The sequence below is a fragment of the Bos mutus genome, chromosome 11 (genome assembly GCF_027580195.1).
Source record: "Bos mutus isolate GX-2022 chromosome 11, NWIPB_WYAK_1.1, whole genome shotgun sequence".
NCBI lineage: Eukaryota > Metazoa > Chordata > Mammalia > Artiodactyla > Bovidae > Bos > Bos mutus.
In genome coordinates, this window is record NC_091627.1 from 85006639 (window position 1) to 85023123 (window position 16485).

Here is a 16485-nt window from a genome sequence, read left to right on the forward strand (position 1 = left end):
CCAAATTGACTGCAAATTTTATATTCAATGATAAAGCACTAGAGAAACCATCATTAAAGTGAGAAATAAAACATGAGAACTCTAGCCAGCATAATGTACTAAGAAAAACAAATAGGATTTAAAACTTCGGAAAACAAGATAAAATTTCCATTATTTGCATGATATTATTGTAGTCTAACAGAATTACCTAGAGTTACTAAAACAAATGGAATTCAGTTTTCATATATATATATACATATATATACATATATCTGTGTGTATGTGTATATATATATGTACATATATATGTTTGTATGTATAGCACTCTAAATTCTGTACACAAAAAGTAATAACTTTTGTATCAATCAGTACTGTAGAAAATCTAATGGAAAAGGATCCCATTCAAATGTCAACAATAAAAGTGTTTAGGAATAAAGATACAAAAGATGTTAAAACTTTGCCTAAAAACAATTACAAAACTGAGATACACAAAGGATTTTATTTAAATGAACATATATTTCTGGATGGAAGTATTCATTATTATATTTTGGCTTCCTTCCTGATTTATATATTGCACAAAAATCTAATCAGAATGCCAATGGTTCTTTTTTTTCCTTTGTGAATTTATTTATTTTTCAATTGAACAATAATTGCTTTATAGAATTTTGTTATTTTCTGTCAAACTTCAACATGAATCAGCCATAGTTGAGAAAGTTCAACTAAACCAAGAAATTTTTTAAAGAAGAAGAAATGCAACTTCAACTGCCAAATAATGTCATATTAGTTTTAGAGAGTCCCTTTGACAAAAAGTATGTAAACAAAACTAAAAAAGAAGTGGCAAATTGGGTGAATCTTTGCCAAATGAAGAATTAATATCATTTCATACATACATGTGTAGATTTTGCAAATCAAATTTTTTAAAAGATTCAGTTCAGTTCAGTTCAGTCACTCAGTCGTGTCTGACTCTTTGCGACCCCATGAATCGCAGCACGCCAGGCCTCCCTGTCCATCACCAACTCCCAGAGTCCACCCAAACCCACGTCCATCGAGTCAGTGATGCCGTCCAACCATCTCATCCTCTGTCATCCCCTTCTCCTCCTGCCCCCAATCCCTCCCAGCATCAGAGTCTTTTCCAATGAGTCAACTCTTCGCATGAGGTGGCCAAAGTATTGGAGTTTCAGCTTCAACATCAGTCCTTCCAAAGAACATCCAGGACTGATCTCCTTTAGAATGGACTGGTTGGATCTCCTTGCAGTCCAAGGGACTCTCAAGAGTCTTCTCCAACACCACAGGTCAAACCATCAATTATTCTGCGCTCAGCTTTCTTTATAGTCCAACTCTCACATCTATACATGACCACTGGAAAAACCATAGCCTTGACTAGATGGACTTTTGTTGGCAAAGTAATATCTCTGCTTTTTAATATGCTGTCTAGGTTGGGCATAACTTTCCTTCCAAGGAGTAAGCGTCTTTTAATTTCATGGCTGCAATCACCATCTTCAGTGATTTGGGAGCCCAGAAAAATAAAGTCTGACACTGTTTCCACTGTTTCCCCATCTATTTCCCATGAAGTGATGGGACTGGATGCCATGATCTTCGTTGTCTGAATGTTGAGCTTTAAGCCAACTTTTTCACTCTCCACTTTCACTTTCATCAAGAGGCTTTTTAGTTCCTCTTCACTTTCTGCCATAAGGGTGGTGTCATCTGCATGTCTGAGGTTATTGATATTTCCCCCAGCAATCTTTATTCCAGCCTGTGCTTCTTCCAGCCCAGCGTTTCTCTTGATGTACTCTCAATATAAGTTAAATAAGCAAGGTGACAATATACAGCCTTGACCTACTCTTTTCCCAATTTTGAACCAGTCTGTTGTTCCATGTCCAGTTCTAACTGTTGCTTCTTGACCTGCATACAGATTTCTCTGTATGGAAATCTCTGTAGGAGGCAGATAAGGTGGTCAGGTAGTCCCATCTCTTTAAGAATTTTCCACAGTTTGTTGTGATCCACACAGTCAAAGGCTTTAGTGTAGTTAATGAAGCAGGGTAGATGTTTTTCTGGAATTCCCTTGCTTTTCCTATGATTTAGTAGATGTTGGCAATTTGATCTCTGGTTCCTCTGCCTTTTCTAAATCCAGCTGGTACATCTGGAAGTTCTTGGTTTATGTACTGTTGAAACCTAGCTTGAAGTATATTTTAGCATTATATTGCTAGCATGTTTAATGAGTTCAGTTGTGCGGTAGTTTGAACATTCTTTGGCATTGCCCTTCTTTGGGATTAGAAAGAAAACTGACCTTTTCCAGTCCTGTGGCCACTGCTGAGTTGTTCAAATTTGCTGGCATACTGAGTGCAGCACTTTCACAGCATCATCTTTTAGGATTTGAAATAGCTCAACTGGAATTCCCTCACCTCCACTAGCTTTGTTTGTCATAATGCTTTTAAGGCCCACTTGACTTCACTCCAGGATATCTGGCTCTAGGTGAATGACCACACCATCATGGTTATCTGGGTCATTAAGACCTTGTTTTTATAGTCCTTCTGTGTATTCTTACCACCTCTTCTTAATATCTTCTGCTTCTGTTAGGTCCATACCGTTTCTGTCTGTTATTGTGCCCATCTTTGCATGAAATGTTCCCTTGGCATCTCTAATTTTCTAATTTTACTTTTAAAATAGAAATTAATTTTAGAGACTTCCCTGGTGGTCCTGTGGTTAAGACCCTGTATTTCCAGTGCAGAGGGTGTGGGTTCCATCCCTGGTTGGGGAACTAAGATCCCACATGCCTCAAGGCATAACCAAAAAAAATTTTTCTTAATAATTTAAAAAACGGTTAAAGGAATGAATTAAAGGAATGAATTAATTCATATTTCAACTTTACTTTGAGCTAAATAGGGTTTTGTATGTTGGCTTTAGAGGACAGATTTGTTGTTTAATTTAAATATAAATTAATTTATAAATTAACATACATTTTCATAAAGTTAGACATGGATGCTTAATATCATGCATTGTTCAAGGCCCTGAAAATAAAACCTATAATACATTCAATCCATGTACCAGTTTAATTGAACTGAACATCTCTTTCTTCCTTCTGTGAAAGGAAGGAAGTCTACTGCCTGTAGGACTTAGCTTATGCTTTTCCTCCTAACTTTGTGTCCTCTTTGCCTATCTGTATCATTATCTCTAGAATGTGAAATCCTAGACATTCTGACTATCTGTGAGATTCCTTTTTCTGAATGGTATTGCTTCCCTCCTTTGAATATCCGTGAAATTTTGTTTTCATCCCTGTTACGGTACTTGGCACTTACTACCTTACAGGTGTTTAAGTGCATACTCTCTCTTCCTTTGAGTGCAGAACTCATATCTAATTCATCCTAATAGCCTCCTTAGTGTGGAGCATGCTTTGATTCACTCATTCACTTCAGAAATATTTTACTGAACACTTCTGCTAGTGCAGAGGCTAGAAAGATATAATGGCACAATCCTGTGCTCAAGAAGCTTAAAATCTAATGAAGAAACCGATACTCAAAGTAGCCATTACAAATGACAGTGAAAATTGAGTTACCAACAATGCTTCGGATACAGAAGAACAGCTCCAGTCTCTGTTGGTCCCGGGGAATCAGGGAAGTTTCTGCGGAGAAGGACACATTTGGGCTGAGACTTTGAAAAGGGGAAGAACTGGCTGGGTGGGCGATCTTGGTGGAATGCACAGATGCAAGAAAGAACAAGGCATAGTTGAGTAACTCATTTGTCTTGTATGTATTTAGCAACCACAGAGATCTCTGAACTCCACTGCTTTCCTTTGGAAAGTATATTTGGTGTGTTTAGTGTGAGCAGGGCATGGTAACCCACTCCAGTACTCTTGCCTGGAGAATCCCCATGGACAGAGGAGCCTGGTGGGCTACATACAGTTCATGGGGTCGCAAAGAGTCAGACACAACTGAACGACTAAGCGCAGCACAGTGTGTTTTACTAGTGTATTTAGCAGTGCCAGGGTATACAGCGTGCTTTGGGTCAGCCCTAAGACTTGGATCTACATGAAGGAATGCAGATAGGAACAATGCAGGCCCACCACTCTTTCTATGAAATGCTGGCTACTTCCAGAGAACTATGATTAATTTAAAATATTTGTCTGCTTTCACTCCCTTCCCAAAATCTTCAACATCCCAAAGAGTATAAACCCAATGAATAGCAACCAGAGGTAAACAACTAAACAGCATACATACCAAGCCTATGGGACCATTGTTTGTTCAGTAGCTAAGTTGAATCCAACTGTTTGCAACCCCGTGGACAGCAGCACGCCAGGCTTCACTGTCCCGGAGCTTGCGCAAACTCTAATAGTCAGTGATGCCATCCAACCGTCTCATCCTCTGTCGCCCCCTTCTCCTCTTGCCCTTAATCTTTCCCAGCATCAGGGTCTTTTTCAGTGAGTCGGCTGTTCATATCAGGTGGCCAAAGTATTGGAGCTTCAGCTTCATTGTTTACCAGGGTAAATTCACAGTTCGAAGAAATAACTGGTGTATAGATATAAGATGATCAAGGTAATGGATGTTGGGGATGAGCTGTGAGATGGTGAGATTGTCTAGAGACTTGAGGACTAAATTATATCACAAAGAAGAGCTAATTCAACACTGAAGTAAGATGGTGAAAATGTACTGCTTCCCCTGCCAAATGAAAGCAACTGGTTTCCTCTACTTTTTTAATAGAGGGAAAAGCATTTGTTAGATCAATAGCTGCAGAGTAAGCCCTGAGACTGTGTTTGATTTGCTGCAGTTAAGAAACTGCATGTACCAACACAATATTGTAAAGCAATTATCCTCCAACTAAAAATAAATAAATTAGAAAAAAAGGGGGTAGGAGGGAGGTTCAAGAGGGAGGGGACATACATATACCTATGGCTGATTCAAGTTGATATATGGAAGAAACTACATGTATGTAAAGCAACTGCAACTGGTGTCATCTGATTAAATTTGAAATAATACATTCCCATTCTCTAAAATCCTTCTCTGTTCAAAATAGGTCCAGGAGGTAAGTTAATTGGTAATGTGATAGAAATTACCACCTACCAACAGGAAAGATTCCCTTCACTGTCATTGCACTATACATAGTAGAACAGTCCTACCATCAAGAAATTTAAAATCTAATGAAGAATTATATATATAAGGGAACAATTAATTATAAATGGTCTTTTAAAACTACTGCTCTCCACTTCTGGCTGGCAACAGCACAGCATGTACGTCTGTAAATCAGGTTTCAATTTATTTTTTTTAAATTCGTCTTTACCTAGGTGTGATGGACATATAAAAGAATTAATTTCCTTCTCAGCAAACTGATCATAGGTAATTTCCTGTAAAGCTATGGGTGTGGGTTGGTGGAGGGGTGGGAGTGAATCATGAGCACTGAGAAGTGCTTTAGCCAGAAGAGCAGCAGCATGTCCCACATGCTGAAGCAGGGAGAGTCTTCCTTTGAAATGACATCCTGGTTTCCTAGGAATGATGGGGTCCCTGGGTGACAGAGGCCAGGAAGGAGTACTGCATTACAGGAAGAAGTTCCTGTAATAGACAACAGAGCCAGCGTGGTGATCAGAATGATTTGATCTGACCATGGGTTCTCCCACACAAGATAGATGGGCAGGTCTCTAAAGTTCTTTTCTACGTAAACTAGAGGCTTGGCTTCAGCCACCGTAATAGCCCCAGGTGGCGCTAGTGGTAAAGTGAAGTGAAAGTGAAAGTCACTCAGTCGTGTCTGACTCTTTGCGATCCCATGGACTGTAGCTTGCAAGGCTCCTCTGTCCATGGGATTTCCCAAGCAAGTATACTGGAGTGGGTAGCCATTCTCTTCTCCAAGGGATCTTCCCAACCCAGGGATCGAACCCAGGTCTCCTTCATTGCAGGCAGGTTCTTTACCAGCTGAGCCACAAGGGAAGCCCCAGTGGTAAAGAACCCGCCTCCCAATGCAGGAGATGCAAGAGATGCAGGTTTGATCCCTGGGTCAGGAAGATTCCCCTGGAGAAGGAAATGGCAACCCACTCCAGTATTCTTGCCTGGAGAATCCCATGGACAGAGGAGCTTGGTGGGCTATGGTTCATAGGGTTGCAAAGAGTTGGACACTACTGAAGTGACTTAGTGTATGAGCACATCATAATAGCCAAGACCCAGGGCCTCGTGAAGGAGGCAGCTATCCTTGGGGAATAGCCCTGCATTGACATCATGTGTGTGTACTTAATTCTTCCTCTTAGCCTATCCCCGGAGAAGGCAATGGCACCCCACTCCAGTACTCTTGCCTGGAAAATCCCATGGACGGAGGAGCCTGGTAGGCTGCAGTCCATGGGGTTGCTAAGAGTCGGGCAAGACTGAGTGACTTCACTTTCACTTTTCACTTTCATGCATTGGAGAAGGAAATGGCAACCCACTCCAGTGTTCTTGCCTGGAGAATCCCAGGGACGGGGAAGCCTGGTGGGCTGCCGTCTATGGGATCTCACAGAGTCGGACACGACTGAAGCGACTTAGCAGCAGCAGCAGCAGCCTCTTCCCGAATGGCCTGTGACCAAATATTTACCAGGATAGTTGTGTACTGGGAAAAGAGAGCTACCCAATCTCTCAGGAATCTCTGAATCATGCTCTGAAGTAAAGCCAATCACCAGTAACTTTGAAAGTTACTGTGGTTCAGCAGTTTTGTGGGGATGGGAAGCTTATTGAGAGTCCCCAGCGAAATTTAACCTGAATCCATCCCATGGTAGTCCTGTCAGGTCCATGAATCCATCCTGGGGGTGTTTCCCCATTTCCTAACTGGATAGTGGAAATAGATACACTGCTGCTGCTGCTAAGTCGCTTCAGTCATGTCCGACTCTGTGCGACCCCATAGACAGCAGCCCACCAGGCTCCCCCGTCCCTGGGATTCTCCAGGCAAGAGTACTGGAGTGGGTTGCCATTTCCTTCTCCAATGCATGAAAGTGAAAAGTGAAAGTGAAGTCACTCAGTCTTGCCCGACTCTTAGCAACCCCATGGACTGCAGCCTACCAGGCTCCTCCGTCCATGGGATTTTCCAGGCAAGAGTACTTGAGTGGGGTGCCATTGCCTTCTCGGATAGATACACTAGAAAATGGAAGAAGAACCAGTAGGTTCTGAGCCAAGGAATGAAGGCAGTTGTGGTAGGAGGAGCCTAGTAGAAGTGTCTGGCACCAAATAGAAAACTGAAAGCAATACTGCAGATTTGGGGACAAACACAGGCTTCCCTGATAGCTCAGTTGGTAAAGAATCTGCCTGCAGTGCAGGAGACCCCAGTTCGATTCCTTGGTCAGGAAGATCTGCTGGAGAAAGGATAGGCTACCCACTCCAGTATTCTTGGACTTCCCTTGTAGCTCAGCTGGCAAAGAATCTGCCTGTAATGCTGGAGACCTGGGTTCAATCCCTGGGTTGGGAAGACCCCTGGAAAAGGGAAAGGCTACCCACTCCAGTATTCTGGCCTGGAGAATTCCATGGAAGAGTAGGACATGACTTTCACTTTTCATAGATTACTGCTACCATTAATACTTTGAAGTGACATAGCTGGGAAGTAGATGAGCATGTTGCATGTGATAAATCCTCTCCAACACTCCTATCTCCCCAAAACTTTGGATTTCTTCCTCTTCATTTTACTAATGAACTTCCAGCATTGCAATTTCATTTGGCACAGGCACCCATCTAACCCAGATTCTGATCAACCAATTCAGCAATCACCTTCTCTCACTCCTGGCTGCTCCAAGCAGTTTATTGAGCCAGGCTCCATAGGAAGCGTGCCCATAACTGTTTATAATCAGCCGAGTGTAACATCGTGTTTCCTCCTTTCTGGTCCGACACTAGGAAATCCATTTCCACGTACATTCTCCAGTATAGATTGGCAACTTTTTATAGTTCTCTTTGCTGTGCAAATCTTCTTTTCTTCTCTTTGACTTTGTAGTAGGCCCTTTGGAACATGCTGAGATCTGACTTTAGTCAAAGTTTGGAGACATTGATGGGTGGCAGGGAAAGGAGCCTTGAGGAGAATTGACAGCACCCATGTTTTACAGCTGCCTCGAGTGAGATCGTGAGGGGCCCTCCACAAGGCAAGACCAGTCTCCATACAAGTTTGAGGGCTACTTCATGTAAGAAGAGACGTTTGGGACTTCCCTAGAGGTCCAGTGGTTTAGACTCCACGCTTCCACTGCAAGAGGTTTGATCCCTAGTCAGAGAACTAAGAGCCCACATGCCATGAGGTGTGGCCAAAAAGTAAATAAGTAAAAAAGAAGGGATATTTGGCAGGAGGTTGGGATGCTCTTAGTTCCGTGAATACTCCCAAGTGTCGCATTTAATTTCTCAAAGTGTATGTCTCAGTTAATTAACTGAGAAATTAATTAACTTCACATAAATTCAATTTGTTTTGTCATTTAGCACCCAGCAGGACTATTCTCAGTGTCCGATTTTTCAGTCACTTCTGGGATAATCCCAGTGGTCAGTGGAGCAAGTCTTAAAAACACAAGAAATAAGGGCAAACATTGAAACTTCCGGTCTCCTAACTGTGCCTCGAACCAAAACATCAAAGCCTTACTTAAAGCTATCCTTTTGTTTTCTTCAATTTTTCCAGCGAAGTGAGACACAACCAGCCCAACCTCACTTTTATTACTTTCCTATGTGTTCCGGTTTTGTTTGATCACTTTCAGTCCAGCAAAACCCTGCCCTGAATAGGCACTTTATTACAGATGACCACACGCGATTATGTACTTAATTGGTTCATCACTGGGTATCCATTCACCAGGGTTACAGCCACTGATGGTAATTAGATCCCCCGGCCTTCAGACCCAACCAGTCAGGTAGCCTGCCTTTCCAAGGCCTCGACTTTGCTTCCCATGCCCAATTCTGGTGTCCTATTCTGCACTGATCAGGATTCAACAACAGAATTCACTCTAGCTAGTTTAAGCAAAAAGGGATTTATTACAGGGTTTGAGTTTATATAGTCTCTGAGAGTGCCAGTGAAGGAAGCTTAGTTGAGGACCTGTTGGGTACCAGTTACAGTTCGAGGCCCTGGAGCTACAGTAACGGACAAGGTAAAGAAAGCCCTGGCAGAGTTACAAGGCTTTGGAGGAGAATAAAACACACTGAGAAGCTAGAGAATTCCTGGTGAGGGGCATAGGATGAAGAGTAAACACAGAGTTTTGGTGGTCTGTTGAGGGAAGAGCAGACACTAACGGGCCAGAGCGGAGGTCAGTGAGAATGTGGCAGGAGATAAAGGTAGGGGAGAGGGGTGAACAGAAGTGAAATCATTAAGAGGCCGGTAGGCCACAATAAAGGTTGGATTTTATTCTAGGATAACAAGGGTTTACAGAGAAGGGCTTGATTCATCTCGGGCACTGATAATGAAATTGTTTTCCCCATCAAGTTATATATAAAACTAAAAGATAATGAGCTCTGATGTCAGCGCCAGGATTCCCCTGAGTGGCTGAAAGAGCAGCCTCTGGGCAACCCAGTCTGAATTCCCTGACCCTGCCACCCTCCCTAACACCTTTGGTTTTGAAGCAGGATACCATGTTTTTTGTTGTTTTTTTTAAAACAATTAGTTTTGTTGTTGTTGTTCAGTTCTTTGTGACCCCCATGGACTGCAGCAACCAGGTGCCATCCTTTGTCCTTCACCATCTCCCAAAGTTTGCTGACATTCATGCCCATTGAGTCGATGATGCCATCCAACCATCTCATCCTCTGTTGCCCCCTTCTCCTCCTGCCCTCAGTCTCCTCCAGCATCAGGGTTAGTTACTGGCCATGGCTCGCTGCATGTGGGATCTTAGTTCCTTGACCAGGGATGGAACCCATGCCCTTTGCAGTGGAAGCATGCTGGACCGCAGAGAAGTCCCAGGGTGTCTAGTTTTTGCTCTCAGACCTTCACGATTATCAGTTCTTCCACTGTGTGTTTGTCATTCACCCACAGTGTACGAAGCATTGAGTATCAGTTGGTGTCTATAGGTTTTATTTCACAAAATCCTTAGAAAAACTGCTGAGTGTGGCTAAATAATGTTACAGCAGTCTGTGTTTCTGGAATGAGCTCTGTGTGAATCTGTATTCTCTTTGATAACTATCTTGGTAAGATCTGTGGTATTTGTTTGTAGTTGTTATTTTTTATAAATGTTGTTTTGCCTAAAATGGTATCTGCCTTCCTGGAATCTGTGCTAAGGATTCTGTTTTGAACCGAAGCCATGACTCTTCTGTGAAATGCCCTGAAACAGTGCATCAATAGAAAAGTTAGAGGGAATGTAATTGCTGCAATTTATAGAAATGGTTACACAAAATAGACTAAGTACTCTCGAGTACACATTGCCCAGATCCCCAAGTGGAAAATACTCCCCAGTATTTTCCACACAGGAAATCTGCAGAGGCGAGAAGCTCCCAGACTCCCATTTTCCTGGGCTCTTGTTCCTCCCTGGCCCCCTGGTTGTGTGCCTGCCTGCTTACCAGGTGCAAGTGCTGTTGCTGTTCAGTTACTAGGCGTGTCTGACTCTTTGCGACCCCATGGGCTGCAGCACGCCAGGCTTCCCTGTCCTTCACCATCTCCTGGAGTTTGCTCAGATTCATGTCCATTGAGTCAGTGATGCCGTCCAGCCATCTCATCCCCTATGCATCCCCTTTTCCTCTTGCCCTCCATCTTTCCCAGCATCAGGGTCTTTTCCAATGAGTCGGCTCTTCGAATCAGGTGGCCAGAGTATTGGAGCTGCATCTTACCAGGTGTAAGTAACAGTTATAAAAACAACTCTTGCATATGCTTGAGTGTTTACCACCAGCATGAATTCAATGAATTGAAGGTCACTCTTCACGGATGCCTTTTTTCCTGCAAAACCAGGTCTCAGTTCTACCTGAAGTTCATACCTGCAGGATCGAAATATATCATGTGCCTCCCATAGATCCCAGAAATCCCACTTCTAGAACTTACCTTAAAAAGATTATTGCACAACTGCCATAGATAGTTGATAGGATATTCACTGAAGCATTGTTTCTAGAAATGAAACTTGGATCAAACCTAATTGCTTGTCAATGAGGACTTACTAAATTATGATACATCTATATAATGAGATCTTTGGTCACTGAAATAGATGTATACATATTCTGTATATATGTATCTGTACCTCAATGCATACAATGTTTCTGAAAGAGGCAGGGGAATTTGCCAAAGATGAAATGATTGGCTAGGCAGATATGAGAGAATTCTTCATGGATATGCTTTTAACTTTAAAAATATCAAACCTTATGAATGCATTTGTTTAATATTAAAGTTAAAAAGTAAATGCAGAGAGAGGAAGAGAACCAGGGATTCCCAAAGGGACAATCACTGTAAGTTACAGCAATTATTTTGGGCTAGCAAGATTTGAATGAACATGTCTTATTTCTTTACTTTTCTATATTGTTTGAATTTTCATGATAAGCATTAAAAATTTCAAGTTAAAAAGGAAAGTTACATAGCTATAATGAAAAAAGTAGCAAATCAATTTTTGTTAAAACATTTTTTAAAAAGAACATTTCCAAGATTCCCTTTGTACTGCATCCACTGGCTGTGACAAGCCCCACCCATTCCATTTCTATTCCCAGCTCTGCTCCTGAAAACAGATCTTAGGAGTTTTCATTTCCTTTGTTATTTTTTTCCCCAGAGTTGCTGATGGAGTGATCAAAAGTGTGTTATGGCAAACACTCCAAGCTCTCAACTTCTGTCATAAACACAATGTAAGTAACATTCCCTAATGTCTTTGCTAATTTCTTCATGATGACTCTTCTCTCCTAAACGGCTCAGGGGTCTATTTGAAGAGCTAATGGTGGAAGGAGAATAAGAACCAGAGGAGCAAAACAAAAGAAAGTTACGGAATACAAGGAAAAGTAATGCATTATTCATGGCTTTTTTCCAACTTCTATAAGAATCAAATTATTCATTCCTTATGAATTAAAAGTTTGCATGAACTTAAAAGTTTCCTTTTGCCCCAGTACTAATGATTATTTTTAAATAATCAGTACTATGATTATTTTTAAATTGGGTTAAAATAAGTCTTCAGAATATCAGTAGTGTAACCCTCCGTGGCACTTGATTTTCTTTTGTTTTTAACGTCTCTTAAGTCTTTTATACTGTAAAGGTCTCCTTTCCTCTATCTTTTTTTTCTTTTTTCCATCATTAATTTTTCAGAGCCATGGGTGTCAAACTTGAGCATGCATCAGAATCACCTGGAGTTCTTGTCAAGACACATTTTGCTGGGCCCACCTCCAGAATTTCCGATTCCGTAGGTCTGGGATAAAACCTGAGAATTTGCAGTTCTAACAGTTTACCAATTGATACTGAAGCTTCCCAACCTAGAACCATGCTTTGACTTCTCCTGTGTTATAGAAATCCTTTTGGCTGGTTGCTTCCTGTGTGTTTTTTAACTTGCTCTTTTGCCTGTATTTACTGTAAATTGGTGTTTATATCCAGAGGCTTGTCACACTCAGGTTCAGTCTTTTTAGACAGGAAGGCTTCACATACAGTGCTGTACACTTCTTACTGTGTCAGCAACCTGAGGCGTATATAACGTCTGGCCATCTTTCCCACTTTGGATTGTCTTAAAATAGATTAGTAGGTTCAAGAGATGTTCACTCGATCCCCTTCTTTAGCACTTTCGCTGTCAATCTTTTTTTAGTTTTAGCATTTAGAGATCATTATTACCTCTCTCCAGTATTTCATTAAAGTTAAAAGGTGGCAATTTTCTAATTCTAATATTCCTTCTGCATTTATTAATTGGAATTCTATGGAGAAGAATTTACCATGGACCCTGGTTACTGTAAAGTACAGTAAGATAAATATGTGATTATTCCTTTTAGATGTCGGTACTCACAGTGATGAACTGGTGTCTCCAAGAGTGTCTCCCAGCAACCTTGAGGAGTGAAGGATTCGGCGGGGTGTAGGGCATCATCATGATTTTATGTATGTGATGTGCTTCAGTCCTTTGCAATCATTGTTCTCTCTGATGTTCAGGTTGTCCCATCTTAGGCCAGCGGGGGCTTCTTTAAGTAAGCTCTTGGGTGCTTTTGCTAAAATGATAGTTTTTTTAAAAAAATAACCTTTTGAGTTGGTGCCTACATAGAGGCAGTGTTGAGGCAAGGATACAGACTACCATATGGTCAGTTTTGATGCCAAGAGCAGAATATCTATCCTGGTAATCTAGGATTGCTGAAAAGAGTACACAATCGTGCAACTAATTTTCAGTACTTAAGGAAAGCTTCCCTTGGTGTTAAGAAGAAACTCAGTGAAGGGCTTCTCTGGTGGCTAAGTGGTTAAAGAATCTACCTGCCAGAGCAGAAGACATGGGTTCGATCCCTAATCTGCGAAGATCCCACATGCCAAGGAGCAGCTAAGCCCATGTGCCATAACTATTGAGCCTGTGCTCTAGAACCAGGAGCCGCAGCTACTGAGCCCACAAGCCCTGGAACCTGTGCTCCCCATCAGGAGAAGCCACCACAACAAGAAGCCGCACACGGCAGCTGGAGAGCAGGCCCTGCTCACCACAACTAGAGCAAAGCCCAGGAACGAAGACCCAGTACAGCCAAAACTAAATAAAACCATTTTAAAAAAGAAAGTGAGGTTTTTGTTGTTGTTAGAGTAAGTCAGAAGCTTTGACTTTTTATTGATAAAGTATATAGAATATAGAGACATATTGCTCACAAGATACATATTTTTCATGATGCAAATTGTGCTTTCAAATAATTGCTAAAGATGATGCAGAATTGAATCCACATCTTTGTTGCTTTCCACCATGCTCTGAGAGGTATTCAAGTTCACCTAAGTTTGCTGCTGGAGTTTTATGGGTATTTAAAATGATTTTTAAAAAATTTTATTTACCATAACTATTTGTGTATTCAGTTCAGTTCAGTCGTTCAGTCGTGTCCAGCTCTTTGCGACCCCATGAATCGCAGCACGCCAGGCCTCCCTGTCCATCACAAACTCCCGGAGTTCACTCAGACTCACATCCATCAAGTCAGTGATGCCATTCAGCCATCTCATCCTCTGTCGTCCCCTTCTCCTCCTGCCCCCAATCCCTCCCAGCATCAGAGTCTTTTCCAATAAGTCAACTCTTCGCATGAGGTGGCCAAAATACTGGAGTTTCAGCTTTAGCATCATTCCATCCAAAGAAATCCCAGGGCTGATCTCCTTCAGAATGGACTGGTTGGATCTCCTTGCAGTCCAAGGGACTCTCAAGAGTCTTCTCCAACACCACAGTTAAAAAGCATCAATTCTTTGGCGCTCAGCTTTCTTCACAGTCCAACTCTCACATCCATACATGACCACTGGAAAAACCATAGCCTTGACTAGATGGACCTTTGTTGGCAAAGTAATGTCTCTGCTTTTGAATATGCTATCTAGGTTGGTCATAACTTTTCTTCCAAGGAGTAAGCGTCTTTTAATTTCATGGCTCCAGTCACCATCTGCAGTGATTTTGGAGCCCAAAAAAATAAAGTCTGACACTGTTTCCACTGTTTCCCCATCTATTTCCCATGAAGTGATGGGACCAGATGCCATGATCTTTGCTCTATATAATCAGATTATAAGCTTGAATGCAGTCTCTGTGGATGGTTTATCTTTGTATGTATCTCTTTAATGCCTGGTCTGGATCTTTTTATATATGGTGTTCAGGAAACATTTATGGAGTAACTGGATGACTGTATGAATGAATGAGTCCATCAATCAACTTACCTACCTGATTATGACTTACTGTTTAGAGTGAACCCAAATGTGATTGTAGCTCTGTGCAACTGCCACCATTCCTCTGCTTGGAACAACATGTTCTATACCTTAAACCTTAAAATATTGAAAACCTCCCACTTATAACCCGTGACCTTTATTAAAAATGGATAATTTTTCAGACAAACTTTCTTTCTCTGACAAGAAAATTACTTCTGAACTCTGGTTACCCCATTTTTCTTACACTATGGTAAACCTTTGTGTATCTTTTTAAAATAAACCTATTAGTTGAAACATATACAAAGGGAAACAGTCTAAATCATATATAAGCTGTTACAATACTACATCTAAAACCTTTATACCCTCCTTATTTTAAAGGAGCCCTCATGATACTCTCAAATAGGAAAGGCAATCCCACCCATGTTGTTGCTGAAGATTCACAGTGGTGACCATGACTATCTTTTATCTCCAGAGCAGTTATCCCAGCCAAGGTCAAGGTAGTAAGGGATTAAGGCCTTGTTACTCAGAGTGTGGTTGGTGAAGGTCTCCTGAGAGCTCATTAGAAATTCAGACTCTGAGGCTCATTCCAGATCTACTGAGTCAGAATCTGCATATTTAACAAGATCTCCAAGAGATTCGTGTACACATTAAATTTTGAGAAGCACTGGACTTAAGAAAATACCTACTCATTTTGTTCTTTTTTTACCCTATGATATGGCTAGAGTGAGGTAACTGAAGTGACCCTTTAACGTCATTATCAACTCATGAATTTTTATATATTTGATGTATCAATTAGAGAAAAATAATTTCATGTCTGGGAATTTCCTGGCAGTCCAATGTTTAGAGCTCAGTGTTTTCACTGCTGTGGTTCCCGGTTGAATCCCTGGTTGGTGAACTAGGATCCTATAAGCCATGCAGTGTGGCAAAAAAAAAAAAACTCCATATCAAAATGGCAAAATTACAGTGACTTCCAAAATGTGAGTGTGTCTGGCTATAACATCCATTATCGTCTTGTTGATATCAGTGTCCTAGTTGTCAAGGAGGCTTCTTTCCTCTCTGATTATGAGTGTCCGTCCATAAGGCTCAAAGAACAACCTTCTCAGATGTCCATTCAGGCTTATGTAAAGAGGCAGCTTCTGGCAGGGAAGTTTCTGGAGACGGTTCTTAGAATTAAGGATCAGGTTTAAAATACCATGGATACCTCTTCCTACTGGCTTGTGAGTCTGTAAAAATGAGATTGTACATCAGCCAGCATAACCCAGTTTAAGCAATGTTTGCTAAAAGCTGTGTATGAAACCCAAGTTTATTAAAATGTTTTGATTCCCCTGACTTACAACTTTCTTTTTCTTTGGTGGAAAATAAGTTGATTGCAAGAGGCATACAGAGTTTACACTTGAGTGCAATTTTGCATTGGAGAAAGTGAATGCTGTATGTCAAAGCATCTTCTGTTCTCCATGCTCTGGTTCTTACTGTTCCTGTGATTTTTACTCTCTTTTTCCTTCTCCAGTACTCCATCTATTCTTCTTTATTTGTAGCTTCTCTTACCTGTACCTACACTAAGTGATTTTCTCTGTTTCTTTGGGACTTGTCTGTACTTCATTTGCCGTTGTATATTTTGGTTGGAAAACAAGTGGCTGTAAATTTCACAGGGATTTGCATATTTCAGTAGGCCACTAGACAGGTAGCAGTATAAGTCCATTTACCTGGTAGTACCACACATAATTCAGAAACTTAGAATTTGCTGCAGACTCATCTGAAGGACATAACCTGTTCTTATTAAATCAGTAGCTATTATAGGTGAATATGACTCAGTGTTAATCCAGT

The 16485-nt window shown here is 41.2% G+C and overlaps 1 protein-coding gene across 3 annotated transcripts in view; it reads left to right on the plus strand.

Annotated features, from left to right (window-relative positions):
* Positions 1-16485, plus strand: part of CDKL4 (cyclin dependent kinase like 4) — a 54359-nt gene that overhangs the window by 21369 nt on the left and 16505 nt on the right. For all 3 annotated transcript variants that reach the window (XM_070379699.1, XM_014477563.2, XM_070379700.1), the window contains exon 4: positions 11612-11684. In XM_070379699.1, coding sequence (XP_070235800.1) covers positions 11612-11684 — 73 coding nt within the window. The remainder of the gene's footprint in view (positions 1-11611; positions 11685-16485) is intronic.